An 18,149-nucleotide genomic window follows, 5' to 3' on the forward strand; every position below is an offset into this window, starting at 1 on the left:
CAGCAATGCAGTTAGTGGAGTACTATATGCACAATGTATGGAAATTGAAAGTGAATATAGCATTACAAATGCCTGCAACTTTTAATGCATATTGATCCATTGGTAAGAATTATAGAGAATGTAAAAGAGAGTTTAAAAAAATAAAAAAAGAAATCGTGAAAATCAGGTACAGAGATCTATGGGCAAGAGCAGAACACAGCTTCTTCAGGTTCAGTATGAATGATTCAAAGGTTTTGACGATGTTGATTTAAAAATGTATCAGCTTCCGGTTCATTGTACTTAAGCAGTGCTTGACATTTGAAACTTTTACATTCTTTGCATTTTTTAACTATGTATCATGAGACATTAAATAGCTATAGTGACTTGTAGTTGTTATACACATTTTGAGTTGCCTACCTAACGTGTCATTTTTTGGTGATGCTGGGAACATAAGCATGTGATTGTTGCCTAGCTAGTGGTCTGCTGTGGGACAGGTATCGCAGGGCAAGCAGCAAATGAGAATACACATTGCATTCACAATGCCTACTACAATGGTGCAGGCAGCTGTATTGTTTTCTAACTGAGGTTGCCAACAGGTCAAAACAATACATAGCAACATGAAGTCATCTGGCTTCCACAGATTCCTCTGCTCCCAAGTTAGGAGAAAAATAAAACCAGTAAGAAATAAGCAATGGATGTCGACACAAAGGGAGCCTACATCACTGAGCAGTGACACAAATGAAAGGGCCCATTTGTCAACTAGTAATTTTGAGACAATTGTTTTAGGACTTTATTTTTGAGTTTGGACCAGTTCTATCGACCATAAAAACAGGCTTAGACCCAGGGCTCGATTCTGGGGGGACATCAAAGTTTCTTCATGGTTTAGGATGATTTTCCAAATATGCTTTATACTGTACTTCTCTTCTGAGCTGGGTGGCAGGTGTGGACACCCTCTCCAAAGTGTTTCTGTTCTTAGTAAGTATGTACACTACTACCACTATGGATTATTGATGTCCCACAGTGATTTCCGCCACTCTCTCACCACAGCTGCCTAGGATTTTAATAGCAGTAATAGATATTTTAACACAATAATAATAAATTAATGATATGTGTGTGTCACTGCTTACTAAATCAGTATAGCATAATATCAGGAGAAAGCAAATCAGAGGAATACATCACTGAAAAAATTGCGAAATACGTATCATGCAACCAATTTAACAACTTTGACACCATCATAATTTAAACAATATAAAATCACTGTGCAGACTCAGAATTATCAGTATTTTACTTATCTCTACATGTGTCAACACAAGTCTGCATATTACAGTTCTGGAAGTGTGTAATGGAGGGCATACTATTTGTTTTGGTCATTTCTGTCTAAGTTTGGTAAAAGTCATTGTCTCTGACATTTGTTTCCTCAGTGCAAGATTTTTCACCTCAGTTAACTTCCTCGGACTCACGAACAAGTTGAATTTGTTCTAAGCATTAGGCATGCTCAGCCTCTGAATGGATGCCTTTAGCTGGATGGAACACTCTCTGCAGCTAGTCAGGCTGAAGCACTGTTCATGTGTGCTATCTTTCAGGGAAAGAACTAGAATGTATAATTCCTTGCCATTTTTGAGACTCTTACTTTGCATCCTCCATTATTCTCCATAAATTAGCTAAAAGTTGAACACTCATGCATATAAAATTATAAATGTTTACTTTGTTACTTGTTCAGTGTTCACAGGCCCTATGGAACATGTGCTGTGCCAGCAGTCAGTCTCCACCACATTCTGTGTGTAGCTGTTTCCTTCCAATTGACTATGATCAAAGCTTCTACATCTTTCTGTATGCTGTCTTCCCATCTGCTTCTTGGTATAAATGGTTCAAATGGCACTGAGCACTATGGGACTTAACTTCTGAGGTCATCGGTCCCCTAGAACTTAGAACTACTTAAACCTAACTAACCTAAGGACATCACACACATCCATGCCCGAGGGAGGATTCGAACCTGCGACCATAGCGGTTGCACGGTTCCAGACTGAAGCGCCTAGAACCGCTCGGCCACTGCTGCCGGCACTTCTTGGTATAGCCAGGGGTCTTCTTGTAATGTGGGCAATGAAAGCTTGTGTAGGAAATGAGCTCTTTTGGTTTACAGATTAAATGAGTTGCTTATCGGAGTCATCTCATCTTGTAATATAGTAAAATGTTAGGCTGGTTCCTGATCTCATAAATTTCATTATTGTGCCTTGCTCTTCAAGTATCTGTCTCTCACTGGGACCCAGTCTTTTGTCATCACCCTTCTTTCAAATGTTAGAAACTTTTGCATCTCTCTTTTAGTTGCCGTCCAGTTTTCTGAGCAATAGAGGAAAATGAGGCATATAATGAAATTTTAGATTTTCATTTTTGCAATCTCTGGGGGCATCTAGCTGTTTGTAGCCAGCAGAAATTCTTTCATTTACATCTACAGGTATTTGATTATACCATTTGTACCAACTTTCCAGGAACTTGACAACTGATAGACAGACCTGAATTTGTCTTTTTCAACTGTGAAGTGCTCTTGTGCATATTTTCAGAAGCTGGACAAAAATAGTCAAACACAGTCAGAAATGCATGCTTGAACTTAAATGAAGATGCTTGCCAAGCCTGTAGGTTACATTGCTGTATTTGACTATGAATGGCACCTGTGCAATGTCATCAATATTTTGCAAGTGCCACTTGCAGTAAGAAAAGTGTTCCGTGTAGTTGTGAATGCATAGTGTTGGAGTTCAGTGCATTTGAACATGAGAAAATTTTTGGTGCTCGTATGATGGGTTCTGATCTGTTATGTGGTTCAAGAGGTAACGTATTACAAATTTATACAGCATACAGGGAAAGTTCAAAACAATCATCTGCTAAGTCATAACATGGACAAAAGTGTGTGTCAAGTGATTGTGACAAATGGGCATTGAAGAAGACATGACAAAAGATAAGATGATGAGAACTGCAAAAGACTGCAGAACTGAATGTTGCAGTTGCAAATCCTTTCAGCATGAGAACAACATGCAAGCAGCTCCATAAGCAGGGAATTGCAGGGTGAGATGGAATTCTGAAATCAATCATCGGTGATGAAAATGCCCTAGCAGAAAAATGTGGTGGTGAAAGCGAAAAATGTAGACTACGGAGCAATCGAAGAATGTCATTTAGCTGGATGAGTTTTGTTTCGCACTGTATCAAACTTGTGGCCGAGTTTACATCCCAAGAATGAAACATGGCAGGAGTTCAGTGATAATTCGGGCAGCCATATCGTGATATTCCACAGGCCCCATGGTTACTCTGTGAGGCTGCACTACTGCCAAGGATTGTGTGACCATTTTTGTACAATATTTGTTTCCCAGTGGTGATATTGTGTTCCAAGACAGCAGATCCTCTGATAACACAGCTCGCATTGTCCAGGACCACAGGGATAAGCTATCACATCTTCCCTGCCCACCACAGTAACCAGATCTCAATGCTATATATCCTTTATGGTCTACTTTTGAAAGAGGGGTGCGTGATTGCTATCCACCTCATTCATTGTTATCTGAACTTGCCACTATTTTGCAGGAAGAATGGTATAAGATACCATTGAAAACCATATGGAACCTATATTTATCCCTTCTGAGATGCCTGGAAGCTGTTTTGAGTGTCAACAGTTTTCCTACACTCCATTAGGCATAGTAGTGTGTTGCTTTTGGCATTTCCACATTTTTTCCATCTCCTGTAGTTCTCCATACTAGCATGCATTTTGTTTTTCATTCGTTAATGAATAGCCCTACTTTACTTGCTGCTAGGATGACCTTTTGCACATACCTCAAAGATCTTCTCTACTCTCGCTTAAAAAAAAAAAAAACATGCGCCACAAAGGAATTATCCAAATCAGAAAGTAATGCATAGATGTGATGTACATGTACAGCCAAACAAATGTTTACAGTTTTAGAAAAATTGGATGGTTTATTCAAGAGAAAGAGCTATACAAATTGAACAAGTCAGTAATGCATTGGTCCACCTCTGGCTCTTGTGCAAGCAGTTATTTGGCTCGCATTGATTGTTAGATGTCCTCCTGATGGATATCGTGCCAAATTGTATCCAATTGGCTCATTAGATAATGAATATCCTGAGATGGTTGGAGGGCCCTGCTGATAACACTCCAAACATTCTCAACTGGGCAGAGATCCAGCGACCTTACTGGCCAAGACAGGGTCTGTCCTTCCTGGCCAAGACAGGGCCTGGCAGTCACAAAGGCAAGCAGTAGAAACTCTAGCCGTGTGCAGATGACATTATGTCACTGAAATGTAAGCCCAGGATGGCTTGTGCCTCCAGACACGTCCTTGGCCGCATTGACTGGAGTAGAATTGTCTTTAGTGATGAGTCCCGCTTTGAACTGAGACCCAATGACCAGTTAAGACGTATCTGGAGACGCCATGGACAACAGTGGAATACCGAACTGACTGTCGCCCGCCACAGTGCTCGACAGACAGGGCTGATGGTCGGGGGTGCCGTTTCTTTACATAGCAGGACCCCTTTGGTAGTCATCTGCGAGACCCTTACAGCACAGCGGCACGTTGATGATATTCTATGCCCCCTCTTGTTGTCCTCCATGACAAGCCATCCTGTGCTGACATTTCAGCAAGGTCATGGCCGCTCGCACACGGCGAGGGTTTGTACTGCTTGTCTTTGTGTTTTCCAAGTGCTACCTTCGCCAACAAGGTCGCTGAATCTCTTCCCAACTGAGAACGTTTGGAGCTTTATGGGCAGGGCCCACCAACCATCTCGGGATTTTGACGACCTAACGCACCAGTTGGTCAGAATTGGGCACCATATCCCTCAGGAGGACATCCACATCTTTGTCAATCAATGCCAAGCTGAGTAATCGCTTGCGTAAACGGCAGAGATGGACGAACACATTACTAAGCTGGAGAACTATAGACCTATATCTCTAAGTTGTAGAATTTTGGAACACGTATTATGTTCGAGTATAATGACTTTTCTGGAGACTAGAAATATACTCTGTCGGAATCAGCATGGGTTTCGAAAAAGACGATCGTGTGAAACCCAGCTCGCGCTATTCGTCCACGAGACTCAGAGGGCCATAGACACGGGTTCCCAGGTAGATGCCGTGTTTCTTGACTTCCGCAAGGCGTTCGATACAGTTCCCCACAGTCGTTTAATGAACAAAGTAAGAGCATATGGACTATCAGACCAATTGTGTGATTGGATTGAAGAGTTCCTAGATAACAGAACTCAGCATGTCATTCTCAATGGAGAGAAGTCTTCCGAAGTAAGAGTGATTTCAGGTGTGCCGCAAGGGAGTGTCGTAGGACCGTTGCTGTTCACAATATACGTAAATGACCTTGTGGATGACATAGGAAGTTCACTGAGGCTTTTTGCGGATGATGCTGTGGTATATCGAGAGGTTGTAGCGATGGAAGACTGTGCTGGAGTGCAGGAGGATCTGCGGCGCATTGACGCATGGTGCAGGGAATGGCAATTGAATCTCAATGTAGACAAGTGTAATGTGCTGCGAATACATAGAAAGAAAGATCCCTTATCATTTAGCTACAATATAGCAGGTCAGCAACTGGAAGCAGTTAATTCCATAAATTATCTGGGACTACGCTTTAGGAGTGATTTAAAATGGAATGATCATATAAAGTTGATCGTCGGTAAAGCAGATGCCAGACTGAGATTTACTGGAAGAATCCTAAGGAAATGCAATCCGAAAACAAAGGAAGTAGGTTACAGTACGCTTGTTCGCCCACTGCTTGAATACCGCTCAACAGTGTGGGATCCGTACCAGATAGGTTTGATAGAAGAGAGAGAGAAGATCCAACGGAGAGCAGCGCGCTTCGTTACAGGATCATTTAGTAATCGCGAAAGCGTTACGGAGATGACAGGTAAACTCCAGTGGAACACACTGCAGGAGAGACGCTCATTAGCTCGGTACAGGCTTTTGTTGAAGTTTCGAGAACATACCTTCACCGAGGAGTCAAGCAGTATATTGCTCCCTCCTACGTATATCTCGCGAAGAGACCATGAGGATAAAATCAGAGAGATTATAGCCCACACAGAGGCATACCGACAATCCTTCTTTCCACGAACAATACGAGACTGAAATAGAAGGCAGAACCGATAGAGGTACTCAAAGTACCCTCCGCCACACACCGTCAGGTGGCTTGCGGAGTATGGATGTAGATGTAGAATTTGTGAAGCTCTTTCTTTTGAATAAATCATACAGTAATCATTGTCAGTAAATGTACTTCAAATCAGCCAATTTCCGTCCCATTCGGGTAATTCTTTCATGGTGCGTCTTTTTTTTGTGTCTTAAGAGTCTACAAATGATTTTGATAAATTGACCACTGGATGTTTATGAGCCCTATGGCCCTCCACTTGCATCCACACCTATGTAAGAATATGGGGTCCCTTTGAAGAAAACCTCGTATAATCGACTTCTGCAGACTTGTTGCAGCTGAGGTCGTTTTAGTGGTATATCTTACTGGACTGAAATAAGGACGAAGGGAAATCTAGGGGGAGAGGGAAGGAGAGGCAGACTCACCTTCTGGCTGTACCGCCACCGCTGGCGGCCCAGACCGGAGCAGGCGGCGAGCGCTACGACGGCGAGGGCGCGCTGCGGCCGCTCGGGCGCCTCCAGGCAGAGCGCCTCGTCCGTGGCGAGCGGCCCGGGTTCGGAGCCCGGCCGCGGCATCACGAAGGCGGCCAGCAGGTGCGCGCGCGGGCTGCCGCCCCCGCAAGGCCCCAGCGACGCGGGGCCGGCCGGCTGGTTGACGCTGGGACGTGGCGCCGGCCGCCGCGCGCACAGACCCGACTCCTGGTGCACCAGCTGCCGGCAGGACACCAGCACACGTCACAAAGGAGGTTGCGTTGCAAGCAAATAAGACTTTGAAAATACATACAAACTTATTAGTACAGGTTGCACAGGCCTTCTCTTGACTTAAGTTCGTAATAGTCCGTCCCCGGTAGCTGAGTGGTTTTTCTTGAACTCAGTTATCTACGCCTCACCTTACCAAGACTGCTTTTACTCAAGACAAAGGCAGTATACAATGTCCTCCAATTAGGTCGTCCACCTAACCCGATTGAACAAAAGTTCCCCCAGGTTGATTGGCGTTATGTATGGCGCGCGGTGTTCGCCTGTTACCTCGACACGAATGTTCAATCTGTCTGGTACCTAACTGTCAATGGTAAGCAAATCAACCAATTTCGTCTTCATCGTATCCACCTCGCCCAATCACCTCTATGTTCCACGTGTGGAGTGCCAGGCAATGATGAACATCGGTTTGTTTGCGGACCGGCGGCGGAGGTTTGGCACTTTGTTCGTCGTATTGTGGCTTTTCTAACGCGGGACATTCCGGATCGGATTACTCCCCTTTCATTATTATTTCCGGAACGTGACTATTTTCCTCGGACAAAGACCAATGCTGTGAATTGGATTCGCGGACATGCCATTCACTACCTATTTGGACAAACTGTAGACTCTGTACTCGATTTTTGGACATACCTCAATGATCGTCATTATGTCGTTGTCCGTCAACCAAAATACAGACAGTTTTTCTCGAACTTCCTTGGGAGTGCTTTCCACGACCCACCTCGCAGCTGGAATGTGTTATGCCAAGAGAGAAGAAAGTTTTCTGTTTCATCCAATGAACATTTCTGAACAATTGAACGGAACACAATAATTTCGAGAAGACGTGACTCAACATATTACCAGCGGGGCGCAGAAGGCCTCAATTACCAAACAAGATTTTTTTGTTATAGGATGAAGAGTGGCGGTGGCACTTAGTTTTTTTAGTTTCCATTTTATTAAGGGGCTTTCTAAAAATTAACGAAAAAGAAATTAAAAAATAAAAAAAAAAAATAAAAAAAATAAAAAAGCGAAAAAAGAAGAAAAAAATAAAAAAAGTGATCAGCGCGACAGAATGTCAATCCTAAGGGCCCGGGTCCGATTCCCGGCTAGGTCGGAGATTTTCTCCACTCAGGGACTGCGTGTTGTGTTGTCCTGATCATCATCATTTCATTCCCATCGACGCGCAAGTCGCCGAAGTGGCATCAAATGGAAAAACTTGCACCCGGCGAACGGTCTACCCGATGGGATGCCCTAGTCATACGACATTTACATTATATTTCGTAGGAAATATGGAGTAGCCATCTGTAGAAATTTATCCAGTGGGAGGAGGGGCAAAATTAAAAAGGCTCTGAGCACTATGGGACTCAACATCTTAGGTCATAAGTCCCCTAGAACTTAGAACTACTTAAACCTAACGAACCTAAGGACATTACACACGAACCTAAGGACATTACACACACCCATGCCCGAGGCAGGATTCGAACCTGCGACCGCAGCAGTCCCGCGGTTCCGGACTGCAGCGCCAGAACCGCACGGCCGCAAAATTCCAGAAGCACGATTTTTAATATAACTGATTAGCCGAGCCTGATAACGAGTCGTGCCCCAGTAAGAAGCTTTATAGGAAGTGCACAAAACTTACTGTATCTTACTAAACGTTTCCTAGTTATTCAGTCAATCAATGCATATTATAAAAATGGGTGTGTGTGTGTGTGGGTTTTTTACCTCCATATCTCCTAAATTTTAATCAAATTAATGCAAAAAGAACATTTAGTTTAACAGAGCTTACATATAATACAAAGAAAAAGTGAATAAATGAGAAAAAAACACAAACATATAAAGAAAAGAAAAGAAAAGAAAAAAGAACAAATAATAAAAAGAAAAAAGAACCACACCCCCTTTAATGACGACAACTACTTCTCTATTATACAGGGTGTCCCAGCTATCTTGTCCACCCAAAATATCTCTGGAACAATAACAGCTACTGGAAAACGACTTTCACCTGTATCAATGTAGGGCTGGAGCCCATGAATGTACATATTTGGAAACATTCTAAAACGAAAGCATATGTGTTTTTTAACACAAACTTATGTTTTTTTTTAAATGGACCTCCTATATTTTTTCTTCAGCAATCCATAGCATGACAAAGCACATGCACAATGGTGTTGACTGCATCGCAATATTCCCATTACATCCCGAGATATTGAGAGGTGAAGTTGACGCTTGAAACACCCGACATGCGCTGCTAGCGCACGTCCTGAGGCTCAGGCGTGAACCCCATGCTGCCCGTAATCGCGATGTGATTGACATGTGTGATCACACCTAAGAGGTCCGAAACGAATAATACGGTCTGCTGCCATCAACTCTCATAAGCACATAATGGTTTCCCTCTTGCACGTATTACGTATCTACGTACACAATATGAACCAGTACCGATAGGTGTACACCCGTCAGGTTGTCTTATTTATCCTGCACACCCAAAATAAGGTTTATCTAATGCGTTATGTGACCCATTGTACCTGTCGCGCAGGGCCTGGCTCTACCTAGTCAAGTGTCCAACGTAGTTCCCACTACTGCCACAGTTACCACTTCGCCTTGTTTATGATTTGCGACCCATGCAAACTCCTGTACTCCACCACCCTCCGAGCATCCCATTTGTTGTTGCTTTGGCGTGCAGTACACCACTTGCCAGTGTAGTCGTGCATCAGAGTAATCTAGGGCACGGAGGTAGTACACATTGTGAATAAACGTTGTGTTGTGGAACTTATACTGTAAAGTATAATGTACACACATGAAGATATGGTAGAAATGCTGCTGATCTATGGAGAATGTACGTTGACGGGAAATACGTTATGAGATTGCTTGTTTGTTGATAGTACTGTTAGCGAACATTATGATTATTAAGTTAATATGTCTGTTTCTACCCTACTCTACATACCTGTACTGTACCCTGTTGTAGGTGGACGAAATGCTGTTCAGGCAGAACGACTGTACAGAAGACGATTCCCTGACAAGCCATCGCTTTCGCACCTCGTCTCACATCTCGTCTACGTGAAACGGGAAGCTTAAATCCAAGACCTCGACATCGTCCTAGAACACGCACAGATGAACGTGCTGAAGTTGCTGTGTTCGCTACCATAGCTGTGAATCCTCAAATCAGCACACGTCAAATTGAACGTGAAGTTGGTGTGTCGAAATCAAGTGCACAGCGTATTCTTAAACGTCATAAATTTCATCCTCACCATGTTCATTTACACCAGGATCTTTATGGAAATGACTTCCGCAATAGGGTAACATTTTGTCGGTGGGCTCAGCAAAAACTTCTGACTAATCCAAATTTTTTGCAGATGTTCTCTTTACCGACGAGGCATCATTCTCCAACAAAGGAATTGTCAATATGAGGAATATGCATTGGCTTGGCTCTGAGCACTATGGGACTCAACTGCTGAGGTCATAAGTCCCCTAGAACTTAGAACTACTTAAACCTAACTAACCTAAGGACATCACACACATCCATGCCCGAGGCAGGATTCGAACCTGCGACCGGAGCGGTCGCGCAGTTCCAGACTGCAGCGCCTAGAACCGCTCGGCCACTCCGGCCGGCCCGAATATGCATTATTGGTCCGCAGACAATCCAAAATGGCTCCGTCAGGTAGAGCATCAACGTCCGTGGAAAGTTAATGTTTGGTGTGGGATTGTTGGAGATACCATTATCGGACCTTTCTTTATAAATGGCATCCAAAATGGCAGACAATACTCCAGATTTATACGACACAATCTTCCTGTTCTCTTGGACACCGTACCTCTGAACCGGAGAATGGTCATGTGGTATCAGCATGACGGATGCCCTGCACATAACGCCTTACGAGCACGACGACTTCTGAACCGTAAGTTCCCTAGTAGGTGGATTGGACGAGGTGGCCCAGTTAGGTGGCCTGCCCGATCTCCGGACCTTACACCGCTGGATTATTTTCTTTGGGGAGCAGTGAAGGATGCTGTTTACCAACATGAACCGACAACACCAGAGGACATGAAGCAACGCATTATTGATGCTTGTACAGCCATCAAAGAGGAAACAGTAGCACAAAGTAGGGCATCCTTCATCCGCAGAGTGACCCTATGTATGCAAGCCAATGGGCATCACTTTGAGCATGAGATGTGAACGCTATGTTTAGCATGTAGTGCTGGTATCACAGTGGAAGTTTCTACAAAGGGCCATTTTACCCAGTGATGTTAAGAAACATTTGTTTGCAACAATTTGTCATTTAACGCATTAGATAAACATAACATTGATAATTATGTGATAATAAAACTAATTGGTTAAATATGTTTACATTCATCTTCTATGTCCTACCTGAACTTCCCAAACCAAAACATTTTTACCTAAACAATGGTAAAACTTTTAGTCCACTTGCTTGTTTCACTAAAACCATCAACATGAATTTTACTATTACGAGTGAATGATTAACTGTCACTTGCGCTAGATCTACAGTAAAGTAAAGTTTTAACGTTGAACGGCATTACCTTTTTAGTAACGGATTAACGACAAGCGAAGTTAACTTTGTGACTAACGTTGTGGTACACAGATATGGGATAAATACCTGCTGGAATGTACGACGTTAATGCAGGATGGCAGCAGACCGTATTATTCGTTTCGGACCTCTTGATAAGTATGGAAGTGTGATTACGCATGTCAATCACATCGCGATTACGGGCAGCATGGGGTTCACGCCTGAGCCTCATGACGTGCGGTAGCAGCGCATGTCGGGTGTTTCAAGCGTCAACTTCGCGTCTTAATATCTCGGGATGTATTGGGAATATTGCGATGCAATCAACGCCATTGTGTATGTGCTTTGTCATGCTATGGATTGCTGAAGAAAAAATATAGGACTGCATATCGAGATTAATAAGTTTTGACGTCTGCAGCGCTGTGTCATGGCCCTGTGAAATCATCCTGAATAAACTGAAAAATTCTTATCTCACAGTGATGTCGCCGGATAGCACTATCTATATATCTGCTCCTATAAGAAATTTTTGGCACGGCCCAGTGCAATGCTGGCCACTAGACTTTAATTTGTAGGAAAACAACAGATTTTCTTTTGGTTAATCAACATGAGTACGCACAGGAAAAATTCGTGAAATTTTTAAAAACAGATAAATGACTGGCAAAAGTTTTCTGCAGAACAAAAGTTATTATTGAAACATTCTTGCAAGGAATTACATGGGACTTTAACATTAGAATTGTGGTTAAATCAGTTGTGGCAGTTAACATATGTATGCGGCAACAAAGAACAATGTATATATATATATATATATATATATATATATATATATATATATATATGCCCTGGGAGTAGACAACATTCCATTGGAACTACTGACGGCCTTGGGAGAGCCAGTCCTGACAAAACTCTACCATCTGGTGAGCAAGATGTATGAGACAGGCGAAATACCCTCAGACTTCAAGAAGAATATAATAATTCCAATCCCAAAGAAAGCAGATGTTGACAGATGTGAAAATTACCGAACTATCAGTTTAATAAGTCACAGCTGCAAAATACTAACGCGAATTCTTTACAGGCGAATGGAAAAACTGCTAGAAGCCGACCTCGGTGAAGATAAGTTTGGATTCCGCAGAAATGTTGGAACACGTGAGGCAATACTGACCCTACGACTTATCTTAGAAAGTAGATCAAGGAAAGGCAAACCTACATTTCTGGCATTTATAGACTTAGAGAAAGCTTTTGACAATGTTTACTGGAATACTCTCTTTCAAATTCTAAATGTGGCAGGGGTAAAATAGAGGGAGCGAAAGACTATTTACAATTTGTAAAGAAACCAGATGGCAGTTATAAGAGTCGAGGGGCATGAAAGGGAAGCAGCGGTTGGGAAGCGAGTGAGACAGGGTTGTAGCCTCTCCCCGATGTTATTCAATCTGTATATTGAGCAAGCAGTAAAGGAAACAAAAGAAAAATTCGGAGTAGGTATTAAAGTCCATGGAGAAGAAATAAAAACATTGAGGTTCGCCGACGACATTGTAATCCTGTCAGAGACAGCAAAGGACTTGGAAGAGCAGTTGAACGGAATGGATAGTGTCTTGAATGGAGGATATAAGATGAACATCAACAAAAGCAAAACGAGGATAATGGAATGTAGTCGAATTAAGTCGGGTGATGCTGAGGGAATTAGATCAGGAAATGAGACACTTAAAGTAGTAGTTGAGTTTTGCTATTTGGGGAGCAAAATAGCTGATGATGGTCGAAGTAGAGAGGATATAAAATGTAGACTGGCAATGGCAAGGAAAGCGTTTCTGAAGAAGAGAAATTTGTTAACATCGAGTGTAGTTGAAGTGTCAGGAAGTCGTTTCTGAAAGTATTTGTATGGAGTGTAGCCATGTATGGAAGTGAAACATGGACGATAAATAGTTTGGACAAGAAGAGAATAGAAGCTTTCGAAATGTGGTGCTACAGAAGAATGCTGAAGATTAGATGGGTAGATCACATAACTAATGAGGAGGTATTGAATAGAATTGGGGAGAAGAGGAGTTTGTGGCACAACTTGACAAGAAGAAGGGACCGGTTGGTAGGACATGTTCTGAGTCATCAAGGGGTCACAAATTTAGCATTGGAGGGCAGCGTGGAGGGTAAAAATCGTAGAGGGAGACCAAGAGATGAATACACTAAGCAGATTCAGAAGGATGTAGGTTGCAGTAAGTACTGGGAGATGAAGAAGCTTGCACAGGATAGAGTAGCATGGAGAGCTGCATGAAACCAGTCTCAGGACTGAAGACAACATATCGCTCAGGCGCCGCCGTCATTCTGCATGACCGGCCCAACACAAGTCAACCGCTGCACTGTCCTGTCCGAACTCCATAACTTAGTGCTCTGTGCGAGCTAAAAAACTCGATTGCTCTCTGCGAGCTACTAAACTCGACGTACTGCCAACACTGCTCTGACCTGCGATTCTATTGTAGCATAGATATTCCATATTGCAGGCAGCATGTGAGCAATCCATCGAAATTACATCTGCTCAAGTGCGCTAGTGAATAGTAATGAAACCCGTACATACGTTCTTTTGAATGTTCTCCAGAGTCCCAAAACGACGTCCTTTTAAGACACTTCTCAATTTCTGGAAAGGAAAAAAATTAACAAGTTCTCAGATCAGGTGAATAGGGAGGCTGTGGAACAACAGGAATTCATTTTGAGGTAAAAAATTCCGCGATGAAAGTGGCCTAGTGACATGGGGCGCTGTGATGATGAAGCATCCACTTGTCTGCAACGTCCGGTCTCACTAGGTTCACCCTTTTCCTGAGCCTTTCAAGGACAACTTTTTAAAACATTTGGTTGCTCTCACAGCAGAGTGCACACGTTCGACGTTCTCGTCGGTTTTTGAAGCTTAAGTCTCCTTGAGCGAGGCTCATCTTCACCGCGTTCTTGGCTTACCATCAATGGTTTGTGGCAGTGGAAAACCTGTGTGCTCTTGATAAGGAATGTTCCCCATAGGCCTGTTTCAAATTTTTAAACGTCACACTCGCGGATTTTCCATGCTTAACACAAAACTTGATTGCATATCGTTGCTGTAAATTTCACTGGGCCATTTTCGTAACACAACTAAAACACTACTTAACTGATGGCGCTCTCAAAAATTACATCAAAGCTTTACGCACTCGAAACTCGGACTGGCCATCTGGAAGGGATGAACACACCGGTCTACGCAGGTAGAACAACACAGCATTGCCAGATCGTTCACAGTGTTGTCAGTTTTTCTTTTCTCACACACCTCATATCCGTTAGCGTCAGGCAACGATCGCTTTCGAAGTATGAACCACTAACCTATCATAATTCAAAAGATATGGCGTCATAAACACTAGGGTAGGTGAAAAAATGCTGCATCAAGTTTGAAGTTTTGATACATTCATTCTTTAGTACTAAGACATTCCTACAATGAGTCGGATATGTTCCTGACACCTTGCAGCATTTTTGACAGCTTTCAACTACAAAGCACAAATGACTGTAGGAGAAAACTAATACCATTTATAGAGGTATAAGAAGCGTTGCCTTAGAGGTGTTTACAAAATCGCATTGTACACGCGCCAAGTAGCTGCACTCAGGATAGAAACTGTTTGGCGTCCTGTTTCTTAATCTGGACACAGTAGTTACACAATTGTACAGTATCTTTCCTTGTATGACTGTTTCATGATTTCAAAGGTGTTTTCAGGAATACATGGCAATGAATTTTTTTCAATATTGCACTGCAAATAATCTTTATTTATTGTTTTCGATTCTAGTAGAAAATTGGCAAAATGAATATCCAAACAATGCCGGGTTTGTCAGCTGATGTATTTATGAAGATACATTTAGCGTTGTAAGGTAAAGTTCCGCCTTCTGGTCCTAGAAAGACCAGTCGGGACCGACCGACCACCATGTCACCCTCTGCCAATGGCATCACTGGATGTGGTGTGTAGGGGCATGTGGTCAGCACACTGCTCCAAGGTCATGATTGGGTCCCTTTATCTTGGAAGTGCTACTGATTAGTCAAGCAGCCCCTCAGTTGTCCTCACAGGGTTGAGTGCACTCTGTTCCAATCCTCCCATCAAGCAAAAATTCCCGGCAGTACCAGGAATCGAATTCAAGCTCTCACATGGCACTCAACGGTGCACTGAATCACTAACCTATGAAGGCAGATTGTTATAGCTTAAAGTTAAGCATATTTCACTAGTATAGCCACAGTACACCTTTCTATGTTAGTAATATGACCACAGATGCTGGGAACCTTCGATAACAACTATCAAATTGATCAGTGGAGCCGGCCGGAGTGGCCGAGCGGTTCTAGGCGCTTCAGTCTGGAACCGCGCGTCCGCTACGGTCGCAGGTTCGAATCCTGCCTCGGGCACTGATGTGTGTGATGTCCTTAGGTTAGTTAGGTTTAAGTAGTTCTAAGTTCTAGGGGACTGATGACCTCAGAAGTTGAGTCCCATAGTGCTCAGAGCCATTTGAACCATTTTTCATCGAACCACCTTCACAATTCTCTATTATTCCAATCTCCTGCAGCGCGCGGAAAGAATGAACACCTATATCTTTCTGTACGAGCTCTGATTTCCCTTATTTTATCGTGGTGATTGTTCCTCCCTATGTAGGTCGGTGTCAACAAAATATTTTCGCATTCGAAGGAGAAAGTTGGTTATTGGAATTTCGCAACGAAAAACGCCTGTCTTTTAATGATTTCCGCGCCAAATCCTACATCATTTCTGTGACACTCTCTCCCATGTTTCGCGATAATACAAAAGTGCTACCTTTCTTTGAACTTTTACGATGTACTCCGTAAGTCCTATCTGGTAAGGATCCCACACCGCGTAGCAGTATTCTAAAAGAGGACGGACAAGCGTAGTGTAAACAGTCTCTTTAGTAGGTCTGTTACATTTTCTAAGCGTCCTGCCAATAAAACGCAGTCTTTCGTTAGCCTACCCCACAACATTTTCTGTGTGTTCCTTCTAATTTAAGTTGTAATACCTAGGTATTTGGTTGAATTTACGGCTTATAGATTAGACTGATTTATCGTGTAACATTTCTAGCAATGACTTTTGTGGAAACCTAACTTTGATTGGATAAAGACGAATTTTCACTGAAAACAATTCGTTACTCATATATTTTCTTCCTCGCGTGCGCTCCGTGCCCGATGTGGGCCGAGCCTGTAGTTTTCGTATCCAGTTTATAGACCTCAGTGGACTCAGATACAGAAACGTTTAGTTGTTCAGCTTTCTCCTTTGCCGCACGTTGGTGCCGACCCGGTAGTTTTCGCATCTGTCTAGTTACTTATTATAAGTAAACTGAAGGTGGAGTTGAAGGGAAGGGAAGGGAAGGGATTACTGATGTCAGCTACATCGGGACATTACACGGAATCAGCGGCGACAAGTGAAAACATGTATTGGACCAGGATTCGAACCCGGAATCTCCTGCTTACTAGGCAGGTGCGCTAACATTGTGTTACGGAACAGCGTGGACTAACTTGCAATGCCGACCCACGTTCCCACCGAGCGCTACTTGCCCACAGTCCCTGTGCATTTCCTCCGTGCTCCCTACTTTTGACATTCCCGCAGGAGGTCGGATGTACTTGTGCATCCGCACTGAAGAAGGTGGATCCGTTGCCCATCCAGGCGAATCAGTGATATGAATGCTCGGTGTCTGTTCTTTCGGACATGTCCAAAAGAACAGACTCTACGCATTCATTTACTTATTCTCAGTGGAGCAAGTCGTTAGCGACATGGAGTAACGAATACGTAAGTCACTCTCCATGTTTTGCTTTCCTCATGGAATTCGTGTCCGATTCGGATGGAGTCGGCAGTATTCGTAGGGCTGCAGTCACAACGCCATCGACATCGGGGTATTCCACCGACGACCAACATCGGCTCTTGTCAAACCAGTACGCCACGTGTGTGGTCTCTGTGTAACCTATTTCAACGCCCGGAAGTACATGTTTCGGACGACGGCCAGCAGAGTTCATATCAGTTTGTTTTCTTCGGTCGAATAGGGCGACGATTCCACACCCAATCCGGTACACGGACTGTGAGAAATTTTTAAGTTTGGTACAAGAAAGAAGGAATCTGAGGCATTCTGCGGATGAGAAGTACAGTAACAGGATATATCTCGGAATCTATGGTCTCATATTGCTACCTTATGGGAAACCACACGTCTGAACAACTTCCAAAATAATAATAATAATAATAATAATAATAATAATAATAATAATAATAATAATAATTTATTGGACGTTAGCTTATATTACATTAAGCATGTTCTGTGACTGTCTAGCCATTTCAGCCGCATGTTTACAGTTAATGCAGCAACATCGGCAAACGCTATATCGGAAATTTTGGGCCTCAGATATTACGTATTCAAGTGCGAAAGGTGGCGTAACTGAATTTTGACGCATAAATACGAATTATCATCAATATATATTATTTCCCAGTGATGTTATTTGTCGGTACGCCGTATCTTCCGTATTTCGTAATCAATATTAATGACAGACATCGTTACTGTTTGCGTTAAGAAACTTTATTTAGAATGCATTCTTATATAGTCATTGTAGAAAGTGCCATCTGTTGACAATCTATTTAACTAACATTTACGACAGCTGTTAAAGCTGTTCAGATTCTTTACGCAAGCGTAGTCAGTCAGTCGATATCGATCGTACAGGTCGATGTAAATAATTTAGAAGGCGCCATCTATCGACAGTCTAATTTCGCTATTACGCGCAACAGCGGTAGGAGTTGTTTACTTTCTTTAAGCAAGCTTTGTGTACTGCGCAAATAGAC

The 18,149-nt window shown here is 42.9% G+C and overlaps 2 protein-coding genes across 2 annotated transcripts in view; one reads left to right on the forward strand and one right to left on the reverse strand.

The window, feature by feature from the left end:
- LOC126162788 (uncharacterized) overlaps positions 1 to 18,149 on the forward strand; it is a 640,449-nt gene that overhangs the window by 10,245 nt on the left and 612,055 nt on the right. The gene's annotated exons all lie outside the window — the stretch shown is intronic.
- Positions 1 to 18,149, reverse strand: part of LOC126162787 (polypeptide N-acetylgalactosaminyltransferase 1-like) — a 353,756-nt gene that overhangs the window by 7,542 nt on the left and 328,065 nt on the right. Inside the window, exon 11 of the mRNA XM_049919504.1 lies at positions 6,536 to 6,820. Coding sequence (XP_049775461.1) covers positions 6,536 to 6,820 — 285 coding nt within the window. The remainder of the gene's footprint in view (positions 1 to 6,535; positions 6,821 to 18,149) is intronic.

The sequence above is a fragment of the Schistocerca cancellata genome, chromosome 2 (assembly GCF_023864275.1).
Source record: "Schistocerca cancellata isolate TAMUIC-IGC-003103 chromosome 2, iqSchCanc2.1, whole genome shotgun sequence".
Classification (NCBI taxonomy): Eukaryota; Metazoa; Arthropoda; class Insecta; order Orthoptera; family Acrididae; genus Schistocerca; species Schistocerca cancellata.